The 14,188-nt window shown below is 45.3% G+C and overlaps 1 protein-coding gene across 4 annotated transcripts in view; it reads left to right on the top strand.

The window, feature by feature from the left end:
* Window positions 1-14,188, top strand: part of Adgrf5 (adhesion G protein-coupled receptor F5) — a 93,040-nt gene that overhangs the window by 54,478 nt on the left and 24,374 nt on the right. For all 4 annotated transcript variants that reach the window (XM_040729518.1, XM_040729519.1, XM_040729520.1 and 1 more), the window contains exons 4-10: window positions 26-196; window positions 1,903-2,079; window positions 2,193-2,302; window positions 4,600-4,658; window positions 5,303-5,448; window positions 6,713-6,934; window positions 8,817-9,020. In XM_040729518.1, coding sequence (XP_040585452.1) covers window positions 26-196; window positions 1,903-2,079; window positions 2,193-2,302; window positions 4,600-4,658; window positions 5,303-5,448; window positions 6,713-6,934; window positions 8,817-9,020 — 1,089 coding nt within the window. The remainder of the gene's footprint in view (window positions 1-25; window positions 197-1,902; window positions 2,080-2,192; window positions 2,303-4,599; window positions 4,659-5,302; window positions 5,449-6,712; window positions 6,935-8,816; window positions 9,021-14,188) is intronic.

Genomic DNA, 14,188 nt, shown 5'->3' with positions numbered 1-14,188 from the left:
TAGTCTTCATGCACTTTTGTTTCAGCTGCAGTGGGTGGTCCCGTGGAGGAAGAATACACCGTGGATATTGAGATCAGTTTTGAAAACATCTCCTTCCTGGAGTCTGTCAAAACTCACTTGAACAGCCTCAGTTTTCCAATTCAAGGAAACAGCACTGTTCCAGCCACTGACATCGTGAGCATAGCGGTGACAACAGGTGAGTGAAACTCGCATTGCTCGAGAATGGATGACTGAGCATATAGGGAGAAAGGCAGACTGCTGTCTTTTATATCAAATTAAACACCGGAGCCAAGTGTAAGGACTGTGTGATTTTATGACCCCACACCTCCCAGAATGAACTTGCTAGCAGTAAAATTTCCCAGCCAGTTGTCACCTTATTTTTAAATGATGACTAGAGATTTCATTGGTTTTTGTGATAAAATGATCCCCAAGATATGGACAGACCCTTCCTGACAAATTACTGGATCCTTTCCCTCTGTGGGTGCAGCAGGGAGGAGCTCAGTATGTTATAAGGGAAAACTTCTTTTCTTTGGGGTGTCATAGGTCAGGAAATAGGAACCAGGCACATAACTGAACCAGAAGCAAGACATTAGGCAAAATTCTCCCAGATCATTATTGGACTTCGTGTTTGAGAACTCTCTGCTAAAATTCACCATTTCCCCTTTGTCTCAGGGCACCATCCCCAAAGACTTGGTGTCCTGTAGATGAGGCTGCCCTTTGTCCTATGAAAGTTCTGTTAATTGGAAAGCATCATTGTAGCTTGGAAACTGTTTGATGACTTTCTTTTGAGTAGCATCCCATGGTCACCCATCTGCAGAGCATCTTCTAAAGACATCTCTTTGGTCTAACTTTAGAAACTGATTCACAGGTCTCTGTTTCCTTCCTTTTTTAATGTCTCCAGTGAGTTCAGAGTCCATTTAAGCTGTTCTTTTGACTTGAAATGTAAAGTGCATTTATTTGCATTCTGCATTTGTGATTTATATCGATGTAACAGATTACTCTTAGCACTATAGGACCATGTACTATCTTGAAGTTCCTGGGGGTCTTGAATCCTAGAGTAGGAGCTGGGGAGGGTGGTTCTAGTTTAAGAGCTCTGACCTGAAGGCCCTACTGGACTGGAAAACCCACTTTCTAGTTCACCAGGTGGTTCTTGGCAGACTACAGTTCCCAAGCAGTTACTGTTTAGAGATGTTAATTCTTTACCATGTCAGTCTCTTCCTGACAGGTCTTTGTGCCACGCAGCCAACTCCCCCAAAGGGAAAGAGAGGGAGGGAAGGAGAAGAGAGAGAGGCAGAGAGAGAGAGAGAGAGAGAGAGAGAGAGAGAGAGAGAGAGAGAGGATATGCTAAATGATACCATCACTTTTACCATGTTCTGTAAGAGGACACCTCAAAAGGCTGTGGATTCCTAGAGGCGGAGATGCTCAACAGTCGTCTTGGAAGCTGGCTGCTCCTTACTCTGTAACAATGATTCTCAACCTTCCTAACACTGCGACCTTTAATACGGTTCCTCATGTTGTGGTAACCCCAAACCACACTTTTTGTTGCTATTATGAATTGTAATTTTTTGGGGGGAGCTAGAGGTTTTCCTAAGGGGTTGTGACCCACAGATTGAGAACCACTGTACTACACCAAGGGATCCGCTCATCATAGACAGCTAGTGGCAGTGTAATATAAAACATGTCTATCCAAAGAAGGATTCAACCGTCTGCAGCCACTCAATAGTCACCTTTCAGATGACCTCACCTACGCCTTTTTGAATCTCATGCCATTCTGTTGAACTTTCCAGAAGGTCAATGTGGAACTGAGCTAGGAAAGACCCATGCTGCAAGTATAGACGCTTGCAATCAGCAAATATAAGGGCGGTGACCATCCTGTCTCTCCTCTCTTTTGGTTGATGGCAGTCTGCAAGCCTGCTGGAAATGACCTTCTGTGCTCCTGTGAGAAAGGCTATGTGTGGCCTCGGGAAAGGTGTCTCCACAGTCTCACTTGTCAAGAGCATGATGGTGCCCTGTCAGGCCGCTCCTGCAGTTGTTTGAAAGGACTTCCTCCCCAGGGACCTTTCTGCCAGCTCCCAGACGGTATGCAATTGTTCTTTGAAGATCAGTTGAATGGGTATTCGACTTTACCTCAAGTAATGTCTTTCTGTATTGTCTGTACTCAAACAGTGACATTTTGCCCTGTGTTTTTCCAGCATATATCACCTTAAAAATCAAAGTCAGACTGAACATAGGATTTCAAGAAGACCTCAAGAACTCGTCCTCCGCCCTCTATAGGTCCTACAAGACTGACCTGGAAAGAGCGGTAGGTTTGGGGCTGTTTCTTGCCCAAGGCACTGCTTAGGCAGAACAAGTCAGGCCCATTCCAGAGGACAGGGTGTTTACAATCTAGGTGGAAGGATTTGAAGTCATGCAAACCCATCTGAGAAAGAGAATTGAGAAGTACTTAAATCAAATAGCATTCCGAGAACAAGGGTATCACCTTGGCCAATAAGTAGAACCTCTTCCCTAAGTAAAAACGTTTCCTATAACATTTAGTGGCATCACTTCATTAAAAATCAACTCATAGGCTTGGCAGCCTGATCCAGAAGAGGCGTTCTAGCATTTTCCTGTCTTTTCCTTCCTTCCTTCCTTCCTTCCTTCCTTCCTTCCTTCCTTCCTTCCTTCCCTCCCTTCTTTTTTCTTTCTCTTTCTCTTTCTTTTTTAATTAATTTATTTTTATATTCCAATCCCTGTTCCCCCTCCCTCCTCTCCTCTGGCTCCCCCCACTTTCCCCCCACTTCCCATCTGCTCCTGCATTCTCCTGTCTTGTATAGCTCAGAACACTCTGCCTAGCAGATGGTACTGCACCCCCAACCCCGCCACCCAAATAGGCAGATCCTACATAAGATAAGAATCCTAACATCACTGGGCAGTCCAGCTCAAGGCTGAGCTCAGAGAGTTTCAAACTTCTCTACCCTAGAGGTCACTAGGCAATCACTCTAGGGATGGTTTATAGTTACTGAGGTAAAAGCAGAGAAGTCTCTTCAAGTGTTAACTGTCTCCCAGATGCAACTGTATGGTGCTTGAGATTAGATTAAGCCATTTAAAGGTAAATGGTTTGTTTGAGCTAATTCATTTCAAACACTGCTTCCTAACTGGTGTGGTGAATACTATTATACATGGGCTGAGAAAATTACTTCCCATAATTCCTGGTACAGCCAGGCTCCTGCCTCAGGACAGAAGAAGTTTCTGTCTATTCCAGTATGCCACAAAAATGGTGACTTTTTCATGGTGCTTTGACGGAATATTTATTCTACAGTTCCCTGGGACAACTGATTTTCATCTCTGGCATATGATAGTTCTACATAGCAGACCAGTCACTGAATTCTGTACTTTTAAGGAAAGGTTGGATTACATAATAGCCATTGAGGTCTACTCACCCAGCTACTAGACCTACTACACATGGAGACTTCTGGGTGTCCTAGTTTCATTTCTGTTGCTAAGATAAAGCACTCTGACACAATTTAGGTGAAGCAATTTAGGTGAAGAGCTTATCTGTCTTAAAATTGCAGGCCACACTCTGTCATTTTGGGGAAGTAAAGGCAGGGACTCAAGCAGCTAGTCATATCATAACCACAGTCAAAAGAGGAATGAATACATACACTCATGCTACCTGTTTCTTGCTGCTAGCTTTCATCAGGCTTGCTCCTGTCTCATGTAGCTCTAGACCCTCTGCCTGTGGAATGACACCGCCCACAGTGGGCTGGGTCTTCCTACACTAGTTAACAATCAAGACAATCCCTCACAGATATGTCCATAAGCCAACATGACCTACGCATTCCACCAACAGAGACTGTCTTCTCAGGTGATTCCAGGTGGTAGCAAGTGACACTTAAAGCTAACTACGATACCTGGATCAGCCAGGACCTATTGTGGAGTTGATATTCAGAAGACAATATGGACACATCTTCAAAACTGAAACTGGTTTCACCAAAATCACAGTGGCGTTAGAGTGGGGAACAATTGTGATGGCGGCCAGGAGGGTGTTCCTGACCCCCAACTCTCTGGCTATGGTTAAGTAAGTAGCCCCCAGTGCTGCCTCTGACACTTAGGAGCTTGTTTCTGTTCCTTAACTCAGAATGCACACAAGCACTGTGGGCCTGGCAAGCATGGGGACTCCTAGAAAGACATGCAAATGTCCTTGGAAGATCTTTGTGAAGACATGGTCAGGCTTTGTGTGGGACCCTTTCAGACTACCTTCCTCCCTTTTCTCTTCCACTTAAGAGTTTGATCTCTCTCTCTCTCTCTCTCTCTCTCTCTCTCTCTCTCTCTCTCTCTCTCTCTCTCTCTCTCTCTCTCTCCTTACCTTCCCCCATAGCCTCTCGACACTTTCTCCTGTATTTCCCCCAGCAATCCTTTTGTGTGCTTCATCTTTTGTCTGCTTCTCTAATGACAGACACAGGTGGTTAGAAATTCAAACTCCCTCAAAGCCCTGCCAATGCCACTATTCACAAAATGCATAAAATAAAGCCATACCCAGGTTAATAAAGAGTACATGTAAACCCTTGGTACCGTGCAGCCATCTCTGATACACGGTCCTGCTCTTGTTTTATTTTCCAGTTCCGAGAGGGTTACAAAACTTTACCAGGATTCAGATCGGTGACTGTGACACAGTTCACGTAAGAATGATGTAATTTGCTCATTTTTCTATGAGGGCAGAAACCAATATACCAGGAAAGGAGACAAAACATCCTTGGGCTATCATGTGGGGTGCTCCTCGGGAGCAGCCTGGTAGAGGTGAGAGCTTTACCAGAACACAGTGGTGAACTGGAAAAAGGAACACCATGATGTGCCCCTGCCCTTTCAGATGAACCTCTTTAGCAATAAGGAAACACAAACGTGTGTTCATCTCATGCATGCAGGAATTTTGCAAACAGAAATACATCTGTAGTTCTGAGAGTTGGAAATGTTAAAGTGGAATCATATCAGACAGTAGTGTTAAAGACATTACTAGAAGATTCTGCTGGGTAGACAGGATTGCAGGGTTTTCTGGTGTGCCTTGAAGGGCTCCCCTGGAGCCTGGAAACTTTGTGGGTTCTGGCTCACTGTTCCCCATCTGATCACTTTTCTCATCTATATTCCTGGGTGAGTCTTGCCTTGGGCTGTCCATTAACATTTGAAGACAGGCTTATTTCAGCAATTCCTTGAAGATAATAGTACCCAGTCGGTTTCTGCTATTTTGCTTTTCCATGCAATAAGCCACAAGGATCTAGACTCTCCTAGATCAATTACTGCTTTACTGAAATGGGTGGTCTCCGTGCAGCAAAGGCAGTGTGGTTGTGAACTATGAGGTCCAGTTAAAATCGGCACCACTGCCTGGATCAATTCACAAGGCCCACAAGCAAGTCACGCAGAGCCTCAACCAAACTTACAGAATGGACTACAACTCCTTCCAAGGAACGCCGAGCAGTAAGTGCAACTTAACTTCATCATCACACATGTTCATTTGGGGTAGGCATGGTGACGCTGCTAATGAGACCTAGGAAACCCAACACTGAGGTATTTGCGTATCTGTGTGTGCTGCTGCGGTAGTCACAACACCAAGGAAACAGAATCAGCCTGCCAACAAACAAACAGGTGATGGAAACTCAGTGTGTATGTGCAATGGAATTTTCCGAGGCTGTCAAGAAAAATAAAATTATAAAAAATTCTAGGGAAATAGGTGAATTTGGAAAATACAAAGCCAGGTGAACCAGACTCAGAATAACAAAAATTGAACTTTTCGTGTGTGACAAGAAAGCAGAAAGGAACCCCCCAGGGGCGGAGGGGTGGAAGTGGCAAGTGAGAGGGAAGGTGGGAAGAGGAGACTCAACAAAAAAAAATTTTTCAAAATGCCATAATGGGCCAGACATGATGGCTCACACCTTTAATCCCAGCACTCAGTAGGCAGAGGCAGGAGGATCTCTATGAGTTCGAAGCTAGCTTGGTCTACAGAGCGAGTTCCAGGACAGTCAGGGCTCCATAGAGAAACACTGTCTTAAAACAGACCAAACAAAAGAATGACATATTTAAATATAATACTTTGTATATTAAAAATATTGAGGGAGAGGATGAAGCCTTGGGAAATCTTGTTGATATTTCTTATTATGGAGGCCTGGAGCACTGGGTGACACCTGCCCCTCGTTGACTAACATCCAACAGCTGGAGAGTCAGGAAGAAGGGAACAGGGCTTTGTAACAGAGACCCTGCACATTTTCCATGTTCATATATTCAAAAGATCCATAAATGTAAGGCTACCACGGTGGTTGCTGGGGGAATGACAATGGCAGGTGCTGACACTACATAGGGTCCATTGTTGTTCTAGAGGGTGGGTCTCAGCTCATCTGCATCACACTAGCCCTGCAGAGACCCATCTGTACTTCACCAACACCTTAACCCTGGATGGTTCTGATGCATGGGGAGGCTTCCAAGCTGCTCTTCCAGATCATTTAAAATAGTGGTGGAGAATCTCCACTCTCTCCCAGTGGGGTCCAGACATGGGCTCTGGAGAATCAGCAGGCAATGGGAGCACTGTCACTCAAAGAGTGGTAGGTGGAGCCTATGGGCAGGATTGTGATAGGAAGATGCCGAGAAGAGCCCCCCAAGAGCCCTGGAGAGGCCAAGTCTGGAGAGTCGGTTCCGTGGTTTGCATTCATTGCTGTATAACCCTCACACTTTTTCTTTTAATTCCTAGATGAAACGAAGTTCACCGTTACCCCAGAAGTCATCTTTGAAGGAGACAGCGTGATTCTGGAGTGTGAAAGTGAGATCGTGTCCTCCAACGCTTCTTGGTACCATGGAGAAAAACGCTTGGAGATCCAGAGTGGTGGCAGATTCTCCATCCACACCTCCGTCCTCAACAACATGAGCTTGGTCTCCCGCCTCACCATTTATAACTTCACGAAGCAAGATGCAGGTGTGTTTCTGACCTGAGTCTCGTGGGAGGATGTGAATGGCGTGCTCAGAGAACACGGAGCAGGGGATGGGGGTGGGCTGTCCACAAGAAGCCCGATGGCTCATATTCCAAAATGGGAAATTCACCCCATGGCATTCTAGTGTGTGTGTGTGTGTGTGTGTGTGTGTGTGTGTGTGTGTGTGTGTATGCAAATGTTGTGCAAGTGTATACATATCTGCTGGAAGATCCTGCTGGTCAGAGGTTGCAGTCTACCTTGGCCTGGCAGTTTTCTAAGCTCAACAACATGGATGATCCCCCATCCCCCACCCCTCCCCTGACCTGTTCTCTACCTGACCTTATTTGGAGAATGTCTCTAAGTCTCAGATACCTGACCTATCTCTAGTGTGACCCTGGACACAGTTCCCTGCAGAAGCTGTCCCCCTGCAGCCTATATGGTAATTAGACATTGTGCTAGGAGGATTACAATAGGACCGTGCTTCCAAAGAGAGTAACTAAGATATACTAGGAGCGTGTTGTTTAATGGAAATTAGGTGATCCCCCAACTGCTGTTCCAAATCCTATATGTTCCCTACACGTTGGAATAAAGTCGATCTGATTCACTGAAGTCATCTCCCAGAGGGTTGCCTCCATCATGCTCACAGGCGGTACAAAGCTCTGTGTCATCACTTCTGCCCCTTGTCCTTGTGGACTGGTGGCCAAAAGGCCCCGAGGAAAAGGGAGACACACACACATACCCATGAGGAAGTCACATGTCAGTGTCTTTCTTCACGACTCCCCAGGTCTCTCACTGAATCTAGCATTCAACAGTCTGTCAGTCAGTGGGATCTGGGATCCACCATCTCTTCCTCCCTACCTCTAGGGTTACAGATGCCTCCTACCATTTCCATCTTTTTATGTGGGCTATGGGGATCTGAACTCAGATCCTCATGCTTGCTCAGCAGACTACCGAGCCATCTCCCCAATGACCCAGGGTACTACTTTTAATGATATTAAAATGCACTGATTTATTTTTGAATTTTCCATAGTATACAGTATAATTTTGTGATGTTTTATTTTAATTAACCTATAAAAATTTAGTTTGCTGAGATAAAATTGGTATATATCACACTGCACATTTTTTTTTTTTTGGTTTTACGAGACAGGGTTTCTCTGTATTGTTTTGGAGGCTGTCAGTCTAGCCCAGCCTCGAACTCACAGCGATCCGCCTGCCTCTGCCTCCCGAGTGCTGGGATTAAAGGTGTGCGCCACCACCTCCTGGCCACTGCACATATTTTAAACATACAGTTTACTACGTTTTGACACATATACTTGAACAGGCATCACCAAAATCAAGGTGGTGAATCCAGCCTCCCAAAATGTTCTTGTTCCCTATAGAAATCCCTCTCTTTGGCCTTCCTCCCACTGGTCTGCCTACTCTAAGAAACCACAATTCTAGATCTTCAGAGACTAACAATGAGCCTGACACTGTCTAGTAGTAAATAACTCCACTTGAAACAGAATATCATTAGAACCAACTCTGTTTTTCCAGACAATGAAGAGGTTTGTAGATACATGAACCCTGTGACATCTTTGCATTCTGGTTTTATCACAGCATTACCTAACATACTAGAATTATTTATGGTCCTCCAATTCCCATGACTTACTGTTTTGTTTTCCTGTGTCTTACAACCCCACATTTGTCCCCGAGAATGCTGCAATGGAGACCTTTCTCTGCTTTTTACTTTCTGCCATTACAAATGTCTGATTGGCTTAACAGTTTCTTAAAGTTTCTTTAGGGGGTCCTTGAATCCAATCTCAGATGCCACTATACATGAGACGCTCATTTTATTAAGGGACATTCATAGGAGGGTCAATAATTCATCATTTTGTGTATTCTTTACAGGTGAATATCGTTGCAAGCTGACACTGGATATCTTTGAATATGGTGACTCCAGAAAACTAGATGTCACTCCCATTCGGATTTTGGCCAAGGAAGAAAGGAAGGTGGTGTGTGACAGCAACCCGATATCGCTGAATTGCTGCAGTGAGAATATTGCAAACTGGAGCAAAATTGAATGGAAGCAGGAGGGAAAAATAAAAATTCTAGGTAAGAATGGGGATCAAGACCTTTTGCAAAGAGGGCTCTTTGCTATCTCTCAGCCAAGAAATGAGAGAATCTTGTGGGCAGCGGAGGAGTGATGTTTATTCTGGGCTATGGGGGAAAAGAAACTAGGTTGATGCTCTCACCAACCTGGACACTCTGCAACAAACCTCCAAGAGTACTTGCATGTGAGCATCATGCTTGTGTCGTGGGCAAGATCCTATCAGATAAAGACCTGAGAGGGAGTGACCCTAGTGACTTAGGTCCATAGCATGGGCCATCCTCCCTTTCTTTTCCATCCTCAGTAAACATGCTAAAGCTGAGGTCACGAAGTCTTCACTGAGCCCTGGCCGGAACTTCTCATGGATTCATTCCCTAATGCACTTGCTTCAGCTTTTTCCATCTCTCTGATCCCGGCTAGCCTTTCTCTGCAGACTTACTTCTCTTTCATGCCAATTCCTACTCTTCATTTTTTTGCATGTATATGTATGTGGTGTTTGTGCCTGTGTGTTTAACATGTTGGGTCATACAGTATAGGGCCACACATGTATAAAGGGCAGAGGCTAACACTCAAGTACCTCCTTGATTTTGCTTTCCCTTTCTTGAACCCAGAGCTCAGAAATTTTGCTAGTATAACTAGCCTGATTGGTCCAGGCATCTCCCATCTCTCCTTTCTGCGTGCTGGGATCATAGGCAGGCTGCAGCATTTATATGGCTTTTGGGATCTGACTTCAGTCCTCATGAATATATAGACGTGTTTTGCTCACTGGTCCATCTTCCCAAGCTTGCTTTGGTTTGCCCTCAGATCTAAACTGAAGTTCCCCACCCTCAAGTGTATACTAATGAATGAGATTAGTAAAGAAAAGCAGAAATAGTGTCCACAGACATGGCTGAGCTATCAAAAGCATTTGTTGCTCTGGCAGAGAACCTAAGTTTGGAGCTGGCACCAGTCTCTAGCTTCAGCTCTTAGGGATCTGATACGCTGTTCCGACCTCCTTGGACACCACGAGCACACGTGCTGCACAGATGCACATGCAGGCAAAGTGCTCAGACACACAACATAAGCAAGTCTTTATAGCATTAAAGCAGAAATAGTGACTTTTTATGTTTTCCAAAAATGTTAATTCGTTAAAAAAAACATGATTGCTAGGGATCACATCTAAACTCGATCACGCGTTCCAAGCTAGTAGTTTTACTTCAAATGAGAAAAGAAGGAAATTAGTCTCTAGATTAAATTACTTTTCCGAGGCTATCACAATGTAAAACCTAGGACTCTCCCCTGATCTCATTCACAAGACCAGCCACAGTGCTAAGCTCCATCCGGTGAGCCAGCTTTGCCCCAAGCTGCCGGCAGTTTATATACCTATATATAGGACCATTTGCCATGTAGAAGCCGTATGAGGCCACACCACCTCTCCTTTTAAGAAACAGTAATATTATGTGCTAACATTTAAAGGAAAAAGTCTTTACAATGCAGCTCTATAACCTTTGTGAGTGTGCCAAGTGCATTCCTTATGAAGTCTTGCCCTGAAGACTATGCTGCGTTGTTATTACTGTCTTAGTGTGAGAAGGTCAGCTTCCACCCACACTTTCCTTAATGAAACACATCTCACCTGAGGCATCTGATTGGGCCTTCAGTGACTGAGAAAGGCATCTGGAAAACTCTGAACCATGTCGGTAGGGGCCATGTAGTCACTTCCCTGGTTTATAAGGAAAAGGTGGCACAGGCATCCTGAAGGAGCTGCCAGATGGACCAGAGGCCTTGCACAATCCCCATGGCTCTGCTGGAGGGGCTTTCAACCCTGGGAGGTGACAGACCTCGCCCTCTGGCAGAGGAACCAGGAAGTCTGTGGTGAGATGCTCTGGGACCTCTGTCTCTGGTGACCTCTTTGCAGACTTTCCTAAGTCCTGCAATGTTGACCAAGCATCAGAACAATGGGCTTCCTGCATAGCTTGTTACCATCCCATCCTGACCCCAGCCCTGGCCTCCAAAGCTGCTTGATGGGTGCTAAGCTCTACAGTGAGGATTGCCGGTTTATACACCCACAACAGTGCCTCACATCCACAACACAGCCCTGGGTCCTACTAAAGTCCCAGCTGTCTTTTTTTTTTTTTTTTTTTTTTGGTATTTACGATACAGGGTTTCTCTGTATTGTTTTGGAGGCTGTTGGACCAGCCCGGCCTCGAACTCACAGAGATCCGACTGCCTCTGCCTCCCGAGTGCTGGGATTAAAGGTGTGCACCACCACCGCCCGGCCCAGCTGTCTTTTAAGATTTAGAATAACCTCCTCTCTGTTGAAAGCCTTCTTAGACACCCATCTGAAGTAACCCCCTTTAACCTGCATGCTTTATGGGACCTGTCCTCAGAACATTCCTGTTATTCTGCCTGTTTCTATGCACATTTCACTCTGCATGGTTTATTGGCTTTCCCGTTGGGAGACTTTTAAGGATGAATTACATTCGACAGGAAGAGGAGGGGAAAGTATAACTGTGATCACTGGTGTCCAGGTCCGAGGCTGCATGTTGTGTTGAGTGCCAGGATGTGGTTTGGGTTTTCAGAGGATGAAGAAGCAGATTCAGAGGAGAGAGACGGCTTAGAGCATATTGTGTGATAAATGCTGCTACTGTCTAGGGGTCTGAATCAGGCTTGTTTCATCTGCCAATGAAAGAATTTAAAGGAGCAAAAAAAGTCTCAAGGACAAAGGGTAGCAACAGGAGACATCTCAGCACTGACTAGGGCTTTGGTGAGGCAGGAAGAAACACTCAGTGAGACTCATCTCCAGAGAGAGCAAGACAAAGGCCTTCCACAAAGCAGGGGAGGGTCTGGGAGCCTAAAACCACGCCCCTACTTGCTGGGGTTTTAAGGGTCTTTGAGGGGGTTTTCTTCTTCGATTTAGAGACACTCCATTGAGACAAAGACAGAAAGGCAGGTAGGCTCCCAATCCTAGAGTGACTTTATCCTGGTCCAATCTTTAACTTGCTGGGCTGGTCCCCTGCAGGGTGGGGGACACTAGTGGGAGGAAAAAGCCTTTGTTTTGAGATGCCAGGTCAGAAGGGTGGGGAAGAATAGGGAAGCTTGTCATCTCTGTTGTCTATTTGTCCTCTCCCTATCTGTCTGCCTACTGGGGATCTGTCTAACTCCTAGTCCACAGAGTCACATGCTGTGTTAAGAACATCTGACTTCACTCTACACACTGTAAGAATTTAAAGGTAAAAGTACGATAGGTGAGCAGAGCTTTAGGAAAATAAACATTCCCGGGGTGTTATGGTGTCTATTTGTGTAATGTGTAATCTTCCCACCAGCCACCTGGGTCCAGAGCTGTCTCAGCCCCCAAATAACACACAGAATGCTATATTAATTATAAAGCTTTTGGCTGTTTGCTTGGTTTCTTATTGGCTAGCTCTGACTTAATTATTAACCCATAACTGCTAATCTGAGTATTTCCAAATGGTCTTCTCTTACTGAAGAAAGGGTCTGGACCTCTTACTTCTCCCGTGTCCTACATCATGATTGACTGTGTTGCTGTTTCCTAGAATTCTCCTCAACTCCTAGTCCCTATTGGCCAACAGTGCTTTGTTTAATTAGCCAATAAGACAACATATACACAGAAGGACTTCCCCTATCATACTTGTACTTGAAGCTCAGGAGGCTGAGGCAGGAGAATCACAAGTCAAAGGCCAACCTGGACTACACAGCAAATTCAAAGCAAGGTTAGAATATATAGTGAGCCTCCGTCTCAAAAAGCCAAAACAGGTCAACTACAAAAAGGAAATGAAACTTATAGACAACATGAGTAAGTAGAAGAGTGAACTAATTGAGAATAGAGGCCTAGGTGTTACCAGTTGCAAAGTTCAGACACCAAACAGTGGGACCTGGGAGAGTGACCTTGCTTTGATGGAGACTGCCTTGTGTCAGGAGTCTAAGCTCAAAGATCATTTTTACAAGGGCGTGAAAGTACAATGTGAGGAAGTGCAGGTAATTAAAGTGGCCTTTAAGCTTTTAAAGTTGTGTTTCTGCCAATATCAGTCAGAGGAAACACTGGATGTGTGAGTTTTGTCTGGGGAAAAATAAATAAATTGCACGTGTTGAGTCTGAGGTCCCGGAGATGTCAAATCAACACTTGGGAATTTGCCTCAAAAGTTTCCAGCCGGGACATTCCTCTTAGAGTAGTGTGGGAAGTCATCCAACCCCAGTTTATAACAGGAGCCAAAGCTCCTTAAAGCATAAAGAAAAGATGAGCAAGGGCAGGGTGGGGTGGAGGGGTGTGGGGCCGAGAACAACACGGGGAGCAACCATATGCGTTTAAGAAGGATGCTCAGGGGAGGGGCTTAGAAAGGAGGCCCCAAAGATGGAGACAACCAATAAAAAAAAAACAAATAAATAAATAAATGAAAGACCAGAAGGCTCAAGCATCCATAGCAGAAAGAAGGTGACTGGCAGAGGGGAGGGTGTGGTGCAGACACTCTGAAGAGAAGCCCAGCGTGGAGGGAAGAGGAGGTCCCTGCTGGTCTTAATGGAAGACTTTTGATAAAGTAGAGGATGGCAAAGGCCAGGGTCAAAGATGTAATGAAGAAGTGGGGGTGGGAAGCCAGAAGCATCACCAGAAGCAGGGGGTTAGGGGTAGGGTGGGGGTGGGGAGGATAGAGGGATTGCCACATGATCAGACCCCTACCTGAGGGTAGCATTTTAGCTCTCTACAGTCTGTCAGCCTTGCAGAATCCTAAGTGCAGATGCATCTTTCTTCTGAGAGCTCGGTTCAGGAAAGGATGAACAGAGAGAGGACTCTTTAGACAGCTAGAAGTGATTTTCTCACAGTGAAAGACAGTGGAAGTCGGTGGAATGGCTACAACAGACACTTGGGGAGGGAAGTTGGTTGTGGGAGCTACTTTTCTATCGCCATGATAAAATAACCCGAGGGAAAAACACCAAGTTAGAGAAGCCATGGCTTATTTTTGGCTTACAGCTCCAGAGCAGACACAGTCCCCCAGTCGGGAATGCTCAGATTTCATCCCCACACAGGACTCAGAGAGAATAGAAGTGTGGCCAGGCTGGAAAAACCCACCCACAGTGATGCACTTCCTTCTGCAAGTTCTATGTCTTAAAGGTTTTGTAACCTTCACAAAGAAGATCACCAACTGGGAACTAAGTGTTGAAACACATGAGCCTATGAGGA

Source organism: Mesocricetus auratus, unplaced genomic scaffold (genome assembly GCF_017639785.1).
Source record: "Mesocricetus auratus isolate SY011 unplaced genomic scaffold, BCM_Maur_2.0 Super-Scaffold_100021, whole genome shotgun sequence".
In the NCBI taxonomy this organism is placed as follows: Eukaryota; Metazoa; Chordata; class Mammalia; order Rodentia; family Cricetidae; genus Mesocricetus; species Mesocricetus auratus.
The sequence above is the reverse complement of the archived record's forward strand: the minus strand, read 5'-3'. Positions and strand labels throughout refer to the sequence as shown.